The following is a 15,464-nucleotide window of genomic DNA, read 5'->3' as shown; positions in this document are numbered from 1 at the left end:
TAGAAATGGTTCTGGTATAACTCCCCTTTATGTGTCTGTGTAGGCAAATCGTTGTCCACAGATCTCACATCCTGCTCCTCGCCTTGTTGTGAGGCTTGGGCATGGAATTTGCAGATGAGATTTACAGAAAAGGCCTTGATTACTTGTGCTTCATAAAGGCGCTTGGTCCATTGTGTCTGTCCAAATTCGGGAATGAAATGTGACATCTTGGCTAAATTCATACCTTGTAATTACGCTGTCTGCATTTCCTCTCAGCTGTGGGGAGGATCAGAAGCATTTGGAGCTGGGGTGTATTATTCACGCTGAGCATTTGGGAGCTTTGCAGGTTCAAAGCACTTCTCAGACTTTTAACTAAGCTGTGCCTGTGAGGCTGGTAGGTTTGAGCTTTATTCTGAAGCTGAAGACAAAGATGGGCTTTAAAACTGAAGGTGTTGCAGATAAAGGCTGTTAGTTTTCCCCGGGAGGGAGCTGCTCTTGGATGTTACATCAGCTGAATGTTTCTGGCTTTGCCTGTGGTTGGGGGCTGCAGCTGCAATTGGTTTCTCTTGTTATGACTCTGTTCAGTGATGGAGCTTGTGTCTGCAACACAAATCTGCTCCGTGACTCTGTGTCCGTACAGCAGCTTTGCAGCTTTCTGATTAAAGACTCTGAAAGTTCAAAGGACCGTCCCTACCCTTGTGCCTGTGATTAAAGGGGCCGTCTGCTTCTATTTTGGGATCTGAGCTGCAAGTTTTAATAATGTTATTTTTTTTGGACACTTAATAAGCTGATAGTTGGCCTTCCACCCACAAGGGAGGAAGTACCATGCGCTGAAGGGGACAGAAAACCAGATTGACGTGAGCTGACCCTGTCTCCCAACCCCCTTGCAGATTACACCGTTGGGAAGAAAGGTGCCAAAGCTGTGGAGAAATCTGCTCCAGCCCCGCTCGCTCCAGCCACCGATGCCTCAGGCCGGACATCTCAGGGTGGGCATCACCAACATTCCTCTCCTTGCCAGCACTGAGGTCGGGAGATCCAGCGACAATCCCGTCTCTTTCTTCCCCGCTCAGGTGATGTGGACAAAGCTGTCACAGAGCTAATCATCGACTTCGATGTGAACCCTGAAGAGGAGAGCCCGTACGAAGCTTTGTACAATGCCACATCCTGCCACTCCCTGGACAGCCTGGCCAGCGGGAGATCATCGGACCGGGAATCTGTGAATAAGGAAGCTGAACCAAGTGGCCTCAAAGCAGCTGGAGTCAGGCCTGTACGTAGCTCACCGCTGCTTGCCCTAGAGGCACGGGGGGCTGACCTGCAGGGTCAGGTTTTGCAGCAGGCTGCTCAAGCTTAAAGAAATCTCTAAATCCTTCCCTGACATTGATCAGAACAGGCAGGTGCCTCTGCTCCTTCCCTGGCCTGTTCACAGGGATTGCCTAAAAGCAGCCGCTTCTTTGTTTCACCTCGTGTTGTATCCTGTTTTCTGGCAGTTTGATACTGGTGCCAGTGAATCTTGGTCTGTCAGGAGATTACAATTCACAGAAGGGCTGACTTCTTGTCCAGAAAAAGTTCTGGAAACTTTTGTGGAGCGTTTTCTCGTGTCTTGCTCGCTGCATTACCAAAGCTGAGGCTCTCGGGAAATTATCTGTAGGAATAACCTGTTGGAGACTAGTTGGCAGTGAAAGGGAGGTTTTTTGTGTATTACTTGCAGAGCTCTGTAGAGGGTACTCCAGGCTTTACAAGGCAGCACAGAGCTCCTGGAACTGTCCCCAGAGAAGTCTTCCTCACCTTCTGTCAGCTGCATCTGCTGCCCCGGTAGCGATTGGCGGGAAGGCTGCTGTGGGGCAGATGGGACACGGGCCCTGCAGTGCTGGGTCAGCTTCAGGCTTTGTGTTCTGCTTGGTTTTCCAAAGCCTGCTCTGTGGAAGCATTTTTGGACAAAAGGCAGAGCAGCAGTGAACAATTAAACTGCTGGGGGCACAGTAACCATGGTTCCCCTCTGTGCAAAGAGGTGCAGCCTTTGGCTTGTGCTGAGGGCAAGTAGAATAGAAATGAGTCAAAAGCTTTGGATAATGGACATTTTGGCCAGATCTTTCAGGTATGCAGTACCAGGTGCACTGTCCTGTTACTGATCAAATCTTGCCACTGTGCTGTGCTGGTGATGTCTGTTGTGAAATAAGCTCAGCTCTGTCACAAGTAAGGAAAGATGAGAGGCTGAACTGCAGTGAAAAGAGAACAGGAAGAGGGACATGCTCCAGTAGCTCGCTAGAGTTTCTCCCGGGACTTGCTGAGTTTGAGCAGTGCAGCTCTGCTGCTCCCTTTGCCATTAGATGGAGCTGTGGCCGGGCAGGAGGTGGCCCCAGGATGTGCTCAGCCTCGGGACCAGGCAGCAGCTCCAGCTGCCCAGTGGCAATCCTGGGATATCAGAGGAGAGCAGTGCACCATTGTTTCTGGGTCTCTAGAGTTTTCCTCTATAAAAGATGCCTCTGGCATCAGTTCAACTAAGCCACAAGCCCTTACTTCCCATGAGCTCGTTGCTCACTCCCCTGTGTAGTGCCGTGGGGATGCTGGTTTGGGTGTGAGTGAGACCTGTGTGAGCAGATCGGTGTCCTGAGGAAGAGGAGGAAAGGCAGCAGCCATTGCCCAGCTCTGTGCTGTTAGGGCTGAACTTCTCCTCCACCCAGATTAATTTGAAGAGGTCGTTGCTGCATCCACAGCAGTGGGGACATAGAGCTGGTGGAGGCAGAAGGGATGAGCTGTACCAGCAGAGCTGACAGTGTCTGTCTCACCCGCAGAGAGAACGTCCTCCCCCGCCGGCCAAGCCCCCGCCTGATGAAGAGGAGGAGCAGAATGTGGAGAAGAAGACAGGCCACAGTGCTCCCTGTGAGGTACATGGGGCTTGCTCTGGGGTGTTTCACGGGAGAGTGGTTTAAACATCAGGTTTAATAGTTTGGGAGGAGCCAAGGATGCTGTTACCTCCTGTGCTCGTTGGGCTGTGAATGTGAAGTATTCCCTCACTCAGCATTGCTGCTGTCCCTTACCATGGGAACTTCCTTTGTCCGGTTCTTCCAGGGCACCTCAGAGTTGACCTTCAGCCTTACTTTCCTATTCTTGGCTGAGAATTCCCTTAGGAAGAGATTTTTCTGACCCACGTTGCAATATGGACCATTGCCCACTAGTAATGATCCCACCACAGGCATCTTCAGTTGGACTGAAACACAGAGGGGCTGTGAGTTCCTGCTTCCTCTGAGCTCCCAGCTGTGGAGGAGCTGCGTGAGCTTGTGGGTCCCACTGACATGAGCAGGGATCAGGGGCTTGAATTCAGCTGAGGATCTGGCCCAGCACATGTTAAAGCTGCCTTCTGCAGGGGTCAGTGCATGTGAGCTGCTTTCTGATGGAACTCGAGCTCTCCCATTCCGTATGGTTGCTGCTGGGGCTTCCTGTTGCTCATCTTATTCACCTGCCTGTGAACCTCGGATGTAAGGACTCTCTGGGAGATGCAGCTGTGGGAAACCACAAATGTGCCTTGGCAACTTCCGCTGACACCCAGGAAAACCTTCAAAGCAAATCCAAATCCTGTGGATTTCTGTGCTCTCCCAAAGGCAGTGGGTTGTGTGTGAAGCCCGTGGAGCGTGTGCCACCTCTGCTGTCAGAGCAGGCTCTGGTTCAGCAGGTGCTTTCTTTGAATGTGCTGATCTGCTGCAGTTCTGCAAGGCAAAAGTGAGATCTGTTTTCTGGAGTGTGTCAAATCCACACAAGACACAGGTGAACATGGCCTGCTGTAATAGAACTGACTGCAGAGACAGAGTGAACTCCAAGCTGTGCGTGAACAGGGAAACTGGGATGTGACACTGTGGGCTGATCCCTGCCCTGCTGTTCAAATGCAGGGGGTGATAACCAGTCCTGTGCCTGGCTCTGGCAGAGGAGAGCTGGGCAGCAGGTCATGGTGTAATTGGGAAGCAGAACTTGTTTATGACAATAAACACGAGGGAGGGAAACGTGCCCTGACCATTCCTGCTGAGCTTTCTTGCCATGTTTAATTACCAAACACCTGCTGTGTTGTCCTGCCTTTAATGGCTTTGGAAGCACAATCCATTAAAGGGAATCTTGCTGGCAAATGACAGAGTGACTCGCCGGAGAGACCTTGATAATGTGACCAACTTCAGTGACAAAACTTACAGGCAGCATGTGGCTGCCTGGAAATGACCCTTTGGACATACTGGTGAGGAGTTTGGGGCTGATCCTTTTCCTTTGCTTGCTGCTCCTGGCCTGCTCTGCTTTTCTGACTCTTGCCCATCTTTTATCACCTCAGAGCGTGCTCTCCCTGGGCCGGGCAGGCGTGCACATGCTCCGGGAATGCTGTAAACATTCTGCTGCAGCATCCCAATCTGCCACCCTCCAGCCCCACTCTCCCATTGGAGCCAGGACACTTAGTCATTGAGTATTCTGGGGTTGGGCCAAGCTCTAGTTTTCCAAAGTAGTCTTTTTATTCCTTGCCAAGCTGGGGCTATCAGTCAAAACAGATGAGCGTAAACAAGAAACTTCACTTTCATCATGGAAAAACGTTGGTACAAACAGGCAAAAGAGCTGATTGTTTGGAGGTGCTTGAGTGGTGCCTTTCACTATCTGCAGAAACCTTCTGGGTTTGGAGCTGAGTAAGAGTCTGCACTGTCAAATTAAACTTCAGTTCCAGTTGTTTACTGCTTGTCTCCGGAAGGGAAGTGCAGATCAAGGACAAGGCGCCACGTTGGCTCCAGGAGTTTGGTCTGCAGCTCTGGGGAGGGAGAAGAGAGGAAGAGATGAGTTACCCTTTAAAAAGTGTTTCAAAGTCCTCTGCTGTGGATTAAGTACACCTTAAAGAGCATCCTCGTTATTCACAGCATCTTATTTTTGGGCTTTGCTAGCAATGAACATTTATACATGCAGACAACATGGCTGAAGAACTGAAAGCTGAATTGGAAGAAAGCTTTACTTGGTAGTGTTGCTCCTGGTCACCGAGCCCACAGAGCAAGCAGGGTTCTCCAGCAATGGTCTTTGTTTTGAGTGAATTTGAACCTGAAACTATTTAGAGCTTGGAAGGATGAGAGAGAGAGAAAATCCAGTGTCACCAGGCCTGTGAAAGTTCACAAAGCAGAAACCAGGAACTGTGTGCTGCTGGAGAGCTCCTGCCTTTGATGCATTTAAGGAGGACAGTACAGGAATCATCATCCACAGGAGTGTCAGGAGAGCACCAGAGCCTGGCTGAAGGTCCAGGCTGCTGCTGTGCTAACAGGCTGCTGCTGGGCAGGATTTTTCCAAGATCACTGGCAGGAACCTGTTACCTGCTGTTCTGGTCTGATGGTTTTGTGCCACCATCTGGTCAGAATTTTTTCCCTTATTTGCTCATTATGAGCTCCTTCACCTGGAAAAGGAGCAGGTTTGCCTGGCAGCTCCTGCTCAGAGCAGGTAGAATAAATACTTCCCATGCCGGACGTGGCCCGTTTCCTCCCATTGGGAAAGTCACTTCAAAAGCCAGCTGGGTTTGTGCAGAACAGCACATGGATGTCAGAGTCCTGTCTGTGCTGCTGACTCTTGGGTGCCTCTCCAAGACTCCTTAAGCTTCCAGAGCTCCTGGCTGGGTTGCAGTCAGGTAGGTACCAGTTTGCCCTTGGAGCAGCTCTGGTGCTTTCACTTTGGGGAGAAGCAGGAGGTGGTGTGTCTCTTGTTGGCAAGGCAGTGGTGGGTCCAGGGGGCTGAGCAGTAGGAGCCCTCCCTGGGAGCAGGTTTTGTTCAGACCTGTTCTTCCCTGTCCTGGCAGCACGTAGGGATTGTTTGCTTTCTGGCTTGGGTTTGCCCCACTGTGGTTGGATATAGTCACACATGGGGTCACAGAATGGTTTGGGCTGGAAGGGACCTTAAAGATCATCCAGTTCCAACCCCTTGTCATAGGCAGGGACACCTTCCACTTGACCAGGTTGCTGCAAGCCCCATCCAACCTGGCCTTGAACACTTCCAGGGCATTCACAATTTTCTATCACTCCATGCCCCTCCCCAGCTCTCTTGGAGCCTCTTAGGGTGAGTTCCTGGATCATGTTGAGCTCCTAGGACAAGGTTGCATCAACCTGCCGGGGTCTGGCCAGGAGATGGTGCTGAAAGGCAGCCAACTTAGCCAGCAGGGTGCCCTGGTGGCCAGTTTAGCCCCTTCAGCCCTGGGATGGCACACAAGGGCATCCAGTGCCTGTCATGCTTGGCATTGATGCAGACCAACATGTGTGAGTCTGCAGCAAGACTCGTCTGGATCCTGCACCAAAACCTCGTCCCAGCACATGGAACAGCTGAGGGAGAGTCTGCCAGGGTTACAAACCAGCTCTAAGTAGAGGCTTTGGGGATTTAATTGAGCGCAATCGCTGCTGCACATCCTGAAGTTAAACTGAGTTCATACAGTGCTGCCTGAGGGCTCTTCAGTTCTGAATATGCCGTACATCCTGAGGTCAGAAATGTGGCTCTGAGATGCCTGAGAGGGTGGCAGGGATTTGGGCTTTTGTTCTTTCAGCCCTGTCCTAATAGGGCTGGCAGCTAAAAAGTGAATGACGATGCAAATTCCAATAGCAACAGCGAGTCTGAGTTGGGATGAACCGGAATAACGGTCTCAGCTCTTTTCCCCCTCCAGGCTGTCTGCAGCCCTCGCACAGTTGGTCAGTGCTGGAAAGCTGTCAGCAGCCTGAAATACTAAAAATTAACAGGGTTTGGGTGGGGTTTTTTTGAGGGGGTTAAAAAAACCCAAAGGGGAATATTCCATTTTGGCTCACACTCCACAGTGAATTGGCTTCTGCCAATTCTTTGCTTAACCCATGGCATAGGAGCTGTGGGGTTTATGCTGGGACAAAGCATTGCTTTGCAGAGCACCACATTGTGCTGTTCTTCATTAGGCCTCTGCTGCCCGGGGGAAGAGCAGGGGAAGTGGAGCTGAGGAAGAGGAGCACCCCTACGAGCTGTTGCTTACAGCAGAAACTAAAAAGCCGGTTGCAGTGGACAGGAAAACAAAAGGTGAGTGACCATCCAAGAAGCAGAGCTGTTTGCTTGCATGCACTTCAGGAAAACATGGGGGGCAGAGGGCAAGTGGAACAATGAAAGTCTCTGCTGGGTGGGGGCTGGAGGGTGATTGTTGTGTTTCCTGGTAATCTCTCTGTAAAGGAGAGCTCTGAGCGTTCCCGTACAGAGCGTACGCGGAGGAAGGGCAGCTCCACCGTGGGACAGTTCAGAGATTGCAAGGATCCGCTCTGGGACCTCAGAAATGCCCAAATCTCGTGCCTGGCCAAGCAAAGGCAGAGGGTGAGAGGCTGGAGGCTGTGCAGTGTTGTTCCAGGGAAGATGAGCAACATCAGTGTTCCAGTGAGCCGTGTTCTCCATCCAGCTGGCGCTGCAGGTTTCTGCTATCCTGCTGTAAAATCAACATCCTGCTCTGTGTTAGAGCTAATTTGAGATGGAAACTAACAGAGGAGGAAAACAAAAATGTGTAGAGCAAGAACTGACTGAGATCCATGGGGTACACAGGTTAATATCAAGGCAGTCCTTCCTCCCCCGGAAGGACCTTCATGCTTTACAAAGCATCTGGGAACACCTTGTCTCTTGTGTTTGGCTGTTGTTGGCTTTTTGGCTTTCCTTCAACAATAACAACAAAAGATTTGTTTAAAGGGAAAAAATTTCCGCTTTATTCAGAAGTCCTGAGCAGGAATTTGGGTGGATTTAGTTTGGATTCTCACATTGGAACCCCTCTCCCTTTGAGGATGGACAGGGCTAATGAGGACTTGAGGTGATGCCTCATTGACTGCATTGTCAGACCTGCAGCTTTTTTCCCCTCCTTGCAGCATGATAGCTCTCATTGCTTGAGTCCTGCTGCTCTCCTGGCTGCTCCAGGGTGGCACAAGAGGTCATTATGTTCCCACCAGCACTTGCCAAAGCCCCTCACTGCCAGAGGCAAAACTTGGAAGCTTTTCAGGTTGGTGCTTTGCAGTCTGGGCCAGAAACAGTCCTTGGGCAACAGCCACTGAGCCAGGGCTTTCAGGCTTTCATCAGTGGGCAGCTATTGCTGGTTATTCAGGCACGAGCTATTCCAACTGCTCCACTCCTTCCCCTGGCTGCTGTGTCCAGGCTTGATTGGTAAGAGTGGAGGTGTGTCCTAATTATGTGTCAGCTTAAAATGAAACCTCAGAGTAACGTAGTTGCGTGTTCGTGATGGAAATCTCTTCCCCTGAACACCTGAAGACAGGAGAGGTTGCAGGAAGATCTTTAGGGATCCTTTTATGGTTCCAGAGCAGAGTCCCATCTTTTAATGTACAGTTGGAAAGATCAAAGCTGTGACTTGATGGTTTACACTCTGTGGAAAGTGTTGCTGTGTTGGTAACAAGCCTGGAGCCCTTCCCACTGTTACAGTGGGAGAAATCCAAGGATGCAGTTGAGTTTTTCCTCATCTTCCCTGACTTCCCCATTCTTTAAATGCAGTCAGCACTGTGGCTGATGGTGGGGGGAGGAGATAAATTTAGGGAGTGGCAGAGTTAAACAAGAGTTGAGGGAGAGACCGAAGCCTAGTTGGGGTGTTGGAGAATTTTCCCACCTCTGGGTTGGAAGGGTCCTGGAGCATCAAATGCAGCAGCTCAATCCCAAGACGCGGAACGGGCTGAGGCATGGCTTTGAACTGCTTCTTGGCTCCCAGTCTGAGGGTCTGGCCTTCTGGATGCGTTCTGGAGGAGCCTTTGGTCAGGAGAGGAGGGCTCTGGTTCTTGTGGCTGTTGAAAGGGCATTTCAGGGCAGCGGAAAGGCTGAATTTCAGGCACGCGGGTTCAATGGTGCCTTTCATCTGTGATAGCTGCTTTTGTTCCTCTGGCTGCCAGTTGTCCTGTGTCCAGGGAGCAGATGAATGTGGCATTATCCGCTGGCTTTGGTGGCCTTTGTGTGTGTTAGAGCAGCTCCCTGTCACATGCACTGGGAGAAGTTGGCCTCATGTTTTGGGCAGAGTATCAGAAGTGGTTTAAGCCAAATGCTCTCCCATCCACTCTGGTGTGCAGTCACATGCGTGAAGTCAGGGCTCTCAGGCCCTGTAACAGGGTGTGAAAATAAGGCAAGAGAGGAGGAATGTGTGTGGAGTGACCAGGAGGAGGCTTCTCAGCTCCTGCTCCCTCCAGAGAGACCTAATGGAGGCTGAAAAGACTTTGAGTTTTGGTCTGTCTGGCTTCTCAGGAGTCACCCCCAGGGGTTGTCAGCAGTGACCACCTGCAGGTAGGACTGACTTGGTGCCTTTTGGTAGTTATTACAAACTGATACTTGTTGAGGTTGTTCTGTGCTGCTTCCGTAGCAAGTCCAGCTTGAAGTCCCCACTTTGCCCTTCCTCCTGTTAGAGATTTTCTTTGTGGTTATACTGGTTCATCCAGCACAGTGTGACTGTGCTGCAAACCAGAGAGCTGGAATGAACCAGCAATAAAGTCAGAATGCACTGCAGAGAGATTGAAAGAAACTCTTTTCTGAAAGCCAGAATATGGCTGCTGAAACAGCGGGGTGGACATTGCTGTGGGGGTTCTGTGGGGACACTGGGATATTGCAGGCAAAGGTTTGGGGACAGCTCTTGGTTTGCTGTGAGATGAAGGACAGCACAAACCCACAGCCTACATGTCCTCACGTGGTGTTATTGTGGACATAGGACAGACCCCTGTCCCATATCCCGAGTCCAAGCCTGTGTTTCTGCTGTCGTAGTGTTGTGCAGAGTCACATTATTGATCTCTCTAAGCAGGACAGTGTCTCATTGCCCTTTCTGGAGAGGGGAGTACAAAAAGAGCACAAGTTCAGGTGGGTAAACTCTGCCTGGAATGACTGAGCTTGGTGAGGTTAACACAGGAGTGTGCCATCCTCAGCTGGGTTCCACGCACGGTAGCTGGCTGTGGAATGAGCCTGTGTTTCAGTTCTGCTGCAAGTGAAGGTTACTTTTGCACCCCTCAAGGCCAGCTTCCTCCTCTGGCCTTCTGTTTCACAGGAGGGAGATTTGCCTGCTCCTCACTTGACAAATTCTGGCATGATGTAACATGGGGAGCCTTTTCCATGTGCAAGTCAGAGGCTGCTGTATGCCCTCACTAATTTTAAGGTTGGGGAGCTTGAGCAAGCAGCAGCTGCAGTAACAGCTTCATTCTCCTAATCCAGGGTCGTGAGACAAATCCTGCTGTTGATAAATAGGGAAAGAAATCCAGTCGAGGCAGAGTGGTTACAGCTTAGTGTGCAGTGTTTAGGGAAGTGCTTCCTATCTGGAGTCCTCAGGCTGCTGGCAGGGAAGCTCTTACTGGAATCCTCCCTGGGAAGCAGGCAGTCTGTACCCAGGAAGGGCTCCTGATCCCAGGAGGGCTTGGGAGCAGCCTCTCCTGTGGGTGAGAGCTGCAGCAGGCTGTGGCTGAAAAAGGCAGGATCGGTCAGATGATCTGTGCTGGGGTGTAAAATCAGTGAAGGGAGCTGGGCAGAAGGCCCTGTGTTAAGGACCCTTTCTGAGTGTAACTCAGGTGTAACTGGAGGAGGATGATTCTTTCAGATCCCTTAAAAGGAGAGGCCTGGAGAGCCATGCACGTTCCTGCTGCGTGCACCTCAGTGACAAAAAGGCTGAGATGGCTTTCTACATTAGTTCTTCTGTCTGCAGCTTTCAGGGCAGGCTCTGAAATGTTTCCTTCAAGATGTTCCTCACGACTTCTGAGCAAGTGCTGTTGCCCTTGCTCCATCCCTTCCTTCCCTGGCAGCTGCCTTGTATTTCAAAGTCCCTCTTCAGCTCGCGGACAAGTAGGTGGCTGGGATTCCTGTCCAACAGGAGCCCTTTTGTGAAGTGCTGGAGCTGGATTTGGAGCACTTTGTTCTGGCTGGACTCAAGTGTTACAGCACGTGGCACAAACTTTGGCCAGCCGCCTCTCTGCCTTCAGCAGAAATGTCAGTAAAGGTTCGGCTGGGGCATGGAAGAAATGGTTTCCAAGGAAGGAAGAGGTTGGGAAGAAAAACTGCAAAAGTTTTTCTTTCCCCACAGGTTTATGTGACTGTCCCATCACTGCTGTCCTGCTCACCTCTCTGTGGCTTTGCATTAGTACCAGTCTGGCCTGTGAACGCAGCACATCTGATCTCCTCTGAGGTTTGTCCTCTGAGGTTTCTCTCCAGCATTGGCGCTTCAGAGCTTTATGGAAAGTAACTGAGCTTAGCCTGGCCTTGTAATCTGGGGTGCTGCTGCTGGTCCCGCTCAGACAGCACTGGGACCTGCTTCCCCCTTGGCAGCTCCAGTCACAGAACTGGTGGTTTATGTGCCTGTGCAAGAGAGTCAACAACTACTTCACTGTCCTGGAATCTCTAACTCAGAGGATCCAGGATGAGATAATCCCTCGCATCACTTGATCCCAGTGAGGGCTGTGGCTGCTCCTGGCCTTCCTGTGCCTGCGAGAGGGACTCACCATGTTCATCAGGCACGGGGTACCTGGAGCCCCCACACAAAGGCAAATGATTAATTCAGCCCTTTCCTGCCCGTTTCTGGTGTGAGCACAAAGCCCAATGGTGTTTGAAAATCCCTGGTCAGGCTTGGTGCTGGAAAGGTGCTGGGAGCTGAGTTGGGCTCTCTGCTGCTGCTAACAGGCTGCTTTTAGTTAAAGTAGAATTCATTATTTTGCTCACAGAAAGGAGGGTTCCTTTGCCTTGGCTTCCCAGAGCTGTCTGCAAAGCAAGTGATTTCCTCTTTACATCCAAACATCCTCCCTGCACTTCAGAACCTCATTATCGGAGCGTTTTGCTTTATTGTTCCCTTGCAGCATCAATTTTTAGTCCTCAGACTGAAGAGTTTCTTCAGCACTAAATAGAAGCAGTTAAAATTCACAAGCAATGCTGGGAGGGTGAAGGAATCCTAGGAAACCAAAGTTAGACTTGTTGGCTTGACAAAGATTTGCTTTTGCAGTTGAAACACTCGTTCAGCTGTGACGAAGGTGAGTGCGTGTGTGTGTGTGTGTGTGCACGCTCAGCACTTGGGATCAGTCAATTCTTCATGGTTTATGCAGGACCCTGGTACCTGATATTAAGGTTGCTGGGGCAGGAGTAGCTGGGAACCAGTGTCACGTTTCTGGGGCAGCTGGTGCTCCACCGGCTCTGACCACGCTGTGCTCAGTTCATTGCAAAAAAGACTTTTTGCTCAAGTTTTTTTTCTTGCATAAACTGTTTATTTCTCTCCCCTGAGCAAGGAGGAGAGGTTAAACTCGGAAGCCACTAGGGAGGGAAGCAGTGGGTTTTTTTGGGAGCGGATTTTGGAACTCGCAGGTCGATTACAGTCCAGGCGTTTTCCCACCCTGCAGCCCGTGCCAAGAGCCGGGCGCGCGGCTCTAAATAACGCTTTGGCCTTTATGGAAACGGATCAGATGTTCCTGGAGCCTCCATCTCTGCTGCTCCCACCTCACTTGCTCTCTCTGCAGGATATAGTTAGCACTTCTCTTGGCCTTATATAGCAAGGCCTGATAGTTAGTGTTAACAGGAATAAAAAACACGGAGAGCTGCCAGATTGCGTAAATCGGGCCAGTGTTTGGAATTTCATAAATGCCATGACTTTGGGTACAAGTTGAGCACGCGGAACAATACGGAACTGTTCTCTCTTTATCTCTCCCTCCCTTGCTGAGGGAGGGCAGGGAGAGAGCTGGAATTTTGCTGCTGCTTCTTCCATGTTTTTAATTTCCCCCTCCTCTTTGTTTTCATCCCCCTTGAAGACCACAGGAGGAGCAGCGGCGGCCGCAGCCAGGACTCTGCTGACAGCCAGGACATCCAGGTGCCAGAGCAGTTCTCGGGGTTGCTCCACGGCTCTTCTCCAATCTGTGAGATAAGCGAGGACCCTTTCAGGCTCGTTTCCTCCACGGAGAAGGGGGACACAGAAGCCACGAGCCACCCTGCTGCTATGCAGCTGGAGGATGCTGAGTTACCCTCGTCAGGACCAGCACGGAGCAGCTCCCCGGACCCCACGCAGACGGTGGTGTACGCCACAGTGCAGCACGTCAGCCGGGCGGATCCCGCAGCCGTAGTCACGCCCCACGTGCCGCAGCACCCCAGCAGTGCTGAGCCAGAGGGGGACAGAGCTGTGGGCAGAGCCCACCCGGGCAGCAAGCCCAAAGCCGAGCTCAAACTCAGCCGCAGCTTGTCGAAGTCGGACTCTGACCTGCTGACCTGCTCCCCGACGGAGGACGATGCCATGGGGAGCCGGAGCGAATCGCTCTCCAACTGCAGCACCGGGAAGAAGCGGCTGGAGAAGTCCCCATCCTTCGCTTCGGAGTGGGATGAGGTAAGGCTGAGCTTGCTAAAGAGCCTCTGTGCCAGGGATGACTGTGCAGCAGGAGCTCCCCTCTGCCATGCTGCCCTCAGGGGTCCCGGGTGGGTTCCATGGCTTCCACTAACTCTCACAAGGCATTAACAGGCACATGCTCACTTGGGAGTCTGCAAGGTGTTAAATGCCAAAAGATAGAGTTCATTGGAGTGGGGGAGCAGCAGAATTGCAAGGAGTTTCAAAGTTTTTTGCTCAAATACAGGGCTTGGTTTCTTTTAGGCAAGCCAGGTAAGTTTTTACATCCCCAAAATGAGAATGACTTGCTAACAATGCCCTTCACCAACCTTTCACCTGATTTCCTCCTTCCAGTTCCTTCCCTGTTGACTATCCCAATGTCTTGGAAGTGTTGTGTTGCTGGGTCCCTGCTGCTGAGGAGTGTGAGCAGTGCCCAGGGATGGAAGGAAGACAGTAATTAGGCTGGTTTGTGTATTTGATAGCTCCCACTCTCCTCACACACTTATTTCAGCGGCTGGTTAGCAGTCTCTTTATTATCATATCGGACGCCCACGGACAGTTAAATATTTCATGCTCAGAAAGTTGGCCCTGGAGAGCCACTGGGGTGAGATTAAGTGTCCCTCTGAAATTCAGCACCGCAGCATTACTGAAACATTCTTTGGGGATGATTCTGTGCTGGGAGAGCCGGGGCTGCAGAAGAGATAAGCTCGGATGAACCACTCTTTGTACTCTGAAAGGAACTAAAACCCCTGGCGTGGTGCTGGGGGTGTGGAGCCGCGTGTGCCGGGCGTGGAAACCTGGGGGAGGGTTGTGCCCCTGCCCTGCCTGATGCTCAATTGCCTCTCCAACCCTGACTTGGAGAGAAAATTGTCATCTGGGGAAGAGAGAGGTATTTAGAGATGCTAAGAGCAACGTGAGAATCCATCCCTCAGTCCGTTCTCTCCCTCCCCCTCACTCCCTGCTGGGTCTCAGGGTTGCCAAATAGATATTTTCCTCTGCAGCTGCTTGGGCTGGAGAGGCTTTGCTGTTAATTGCCCGGGTCAGTCGTACCGTGGCTTAGGGAAAGGCTCTGCAGCAGAAGGTTCTTTGGAAGGGCTGGATAATTCCCAGTGCTTTTATCTGAGCTGTTTGCAGCAGACACTGAAAGGGCAGAAGCCTTTGGCACAACTGCACTGGTAGCAGAGGTCAAGTGCTGGGCTGCCTGCACAGCCTCTGCTTCCTCTGCTCAGATGAACCCTCGGAGCTGCTTCCTCCTGCTTGTAAACAAATCCCTCATTTCCCCTGAGGCAGCCGGACAAGCCCCAGGGAAGGAATCTGCTTTTCCTTCCCCTCATGTTTAGGTGAGGAAATCAGAGAAAGAATGTGAAAAATTCACATCTGTCTGCAAGGGGGCAGGTCTCACTTTTTAAAAGTCTAGCTGGTCATAATGGCAACAGTGAGATTTAAACATAAATGTAATTCTGTCATTGTGTGTTGAATTAGTTCCCTGGATGGAATAATGCAGCTGCTCAGAATTGGATGCAACTTGCAGCCTCTGCCTTTACCAGGGCAATACAAACCTTGTTGAGCCGCCCCTGTTAGCAATGGTTTGGCTCTCCCTCTGTGCTGAGGGGAAACAACAGCAGATTTATATTATTCTGTTAATTTTAATGGCCTTTATGCAGGTGACTAAGGCGGGAAGTGATCCATGTGCAGCTCTCTGTGGCTCCCAGCTGTACCCAGCAAGCTGAGGGCTCTGCCTGCTGGCCTGGCCAGCAGTAGGTGTGTCTGTGCAGGGCACAGGGGCTTGGGGAAGCATCTGTGGTGTTCCTGGACAGATGGGATCCGCAGCAGAGCCTGAACTGACGCTGCTCTGGGCCGTGGTGGCTGACTGGGGACAGCAGAAAATCTCCTGCTTGTAAGCAAAGGGTCACGTCCTTGCCCTGGCCGAGCGCTGCCAATGCCCTTTGTTGGAAGTGGAAGGTGCTGCTGGCTTTGCCAAAAGGGTGGGATGGGGAAGGAATGATTCACTTGGCAAAGCTCATCCCTGTTCCCAGTTGCAGCTCCCCTGCTCCAAGGACCTGGCCCAGAGAGTTGCTTTATGCTCTGTGCTGCCCAGGAGCCTGTTCAGCCCATGTCCCATCTCCTCCTGACCCCTGCTCCTTGCAGGAGTGGGAATGCACACGTGGTGCCCCTGCAGCCACCGCCAGGTGGG

The 15,464-nt window shown here is 51.5% G+C and overlaps 1 protein-coding gene across 7 annotated transcripts in view; it reads left to right on the top strand.

Moving 5' to 3' along the window:
* Nucleotides 1-15,464, top strand: part of ANKS1A (ankyrin repeat and sterile alpha motif domain containing 1A) — a 78,609-nt gene that overhangs the window by 27,363 nt on the left and 35,782 nt on the right. For all 7 annotated transcript variants that reach the window (XM_048328374.1, XM_048328378.1, XM_048328375.1 and 4 more), the window contains 5 exons: nucleotides 870-965; nucleotides 1,050-1,246; nucleotides 2,772-2,864; nucleotides 6,885-7,002; nucleotides 12,708-13,273. In XM_048328374.1, the coding sequence (XP_048184331.1) occupies nucleotides 870-965; nucleotides 1,050-1,246; nucleotides 2,772-2,864; nucleotides 6,885-7,002; nucleotides 12,708-13,273 (1,070 nt within the window). The remainder of the gene's footprint in view (nucleotides 1-869; nucleotides 966-1,049; nucleotides 1,247-2,771; nucleotides 2,865-6,884; nucleotides 7,003-12,707; nucleotides 13,274-15,464) is intronic.

This window comes from Corvus hawaiiensis, chromosome 24 (genome assembly GCF_020740725.1).
Source record: "Corvus hawaiiensis isolate bCorHaw1 chromosome 24, bCorHaw1.pri.cur, whole genome shotgun sequence".
Taxonomy (NCBI): domain Eukaryota; kingdom Metazoa; phylum Chordata; class Aves; order Passeriformes; family Corvidae; genus Corvus; species Corvus hawaiiensis.
Note: the sequence above shows the minus strand (reverse complement) of the source record. Positions and strands in the feature narration are given on the sequence as shown.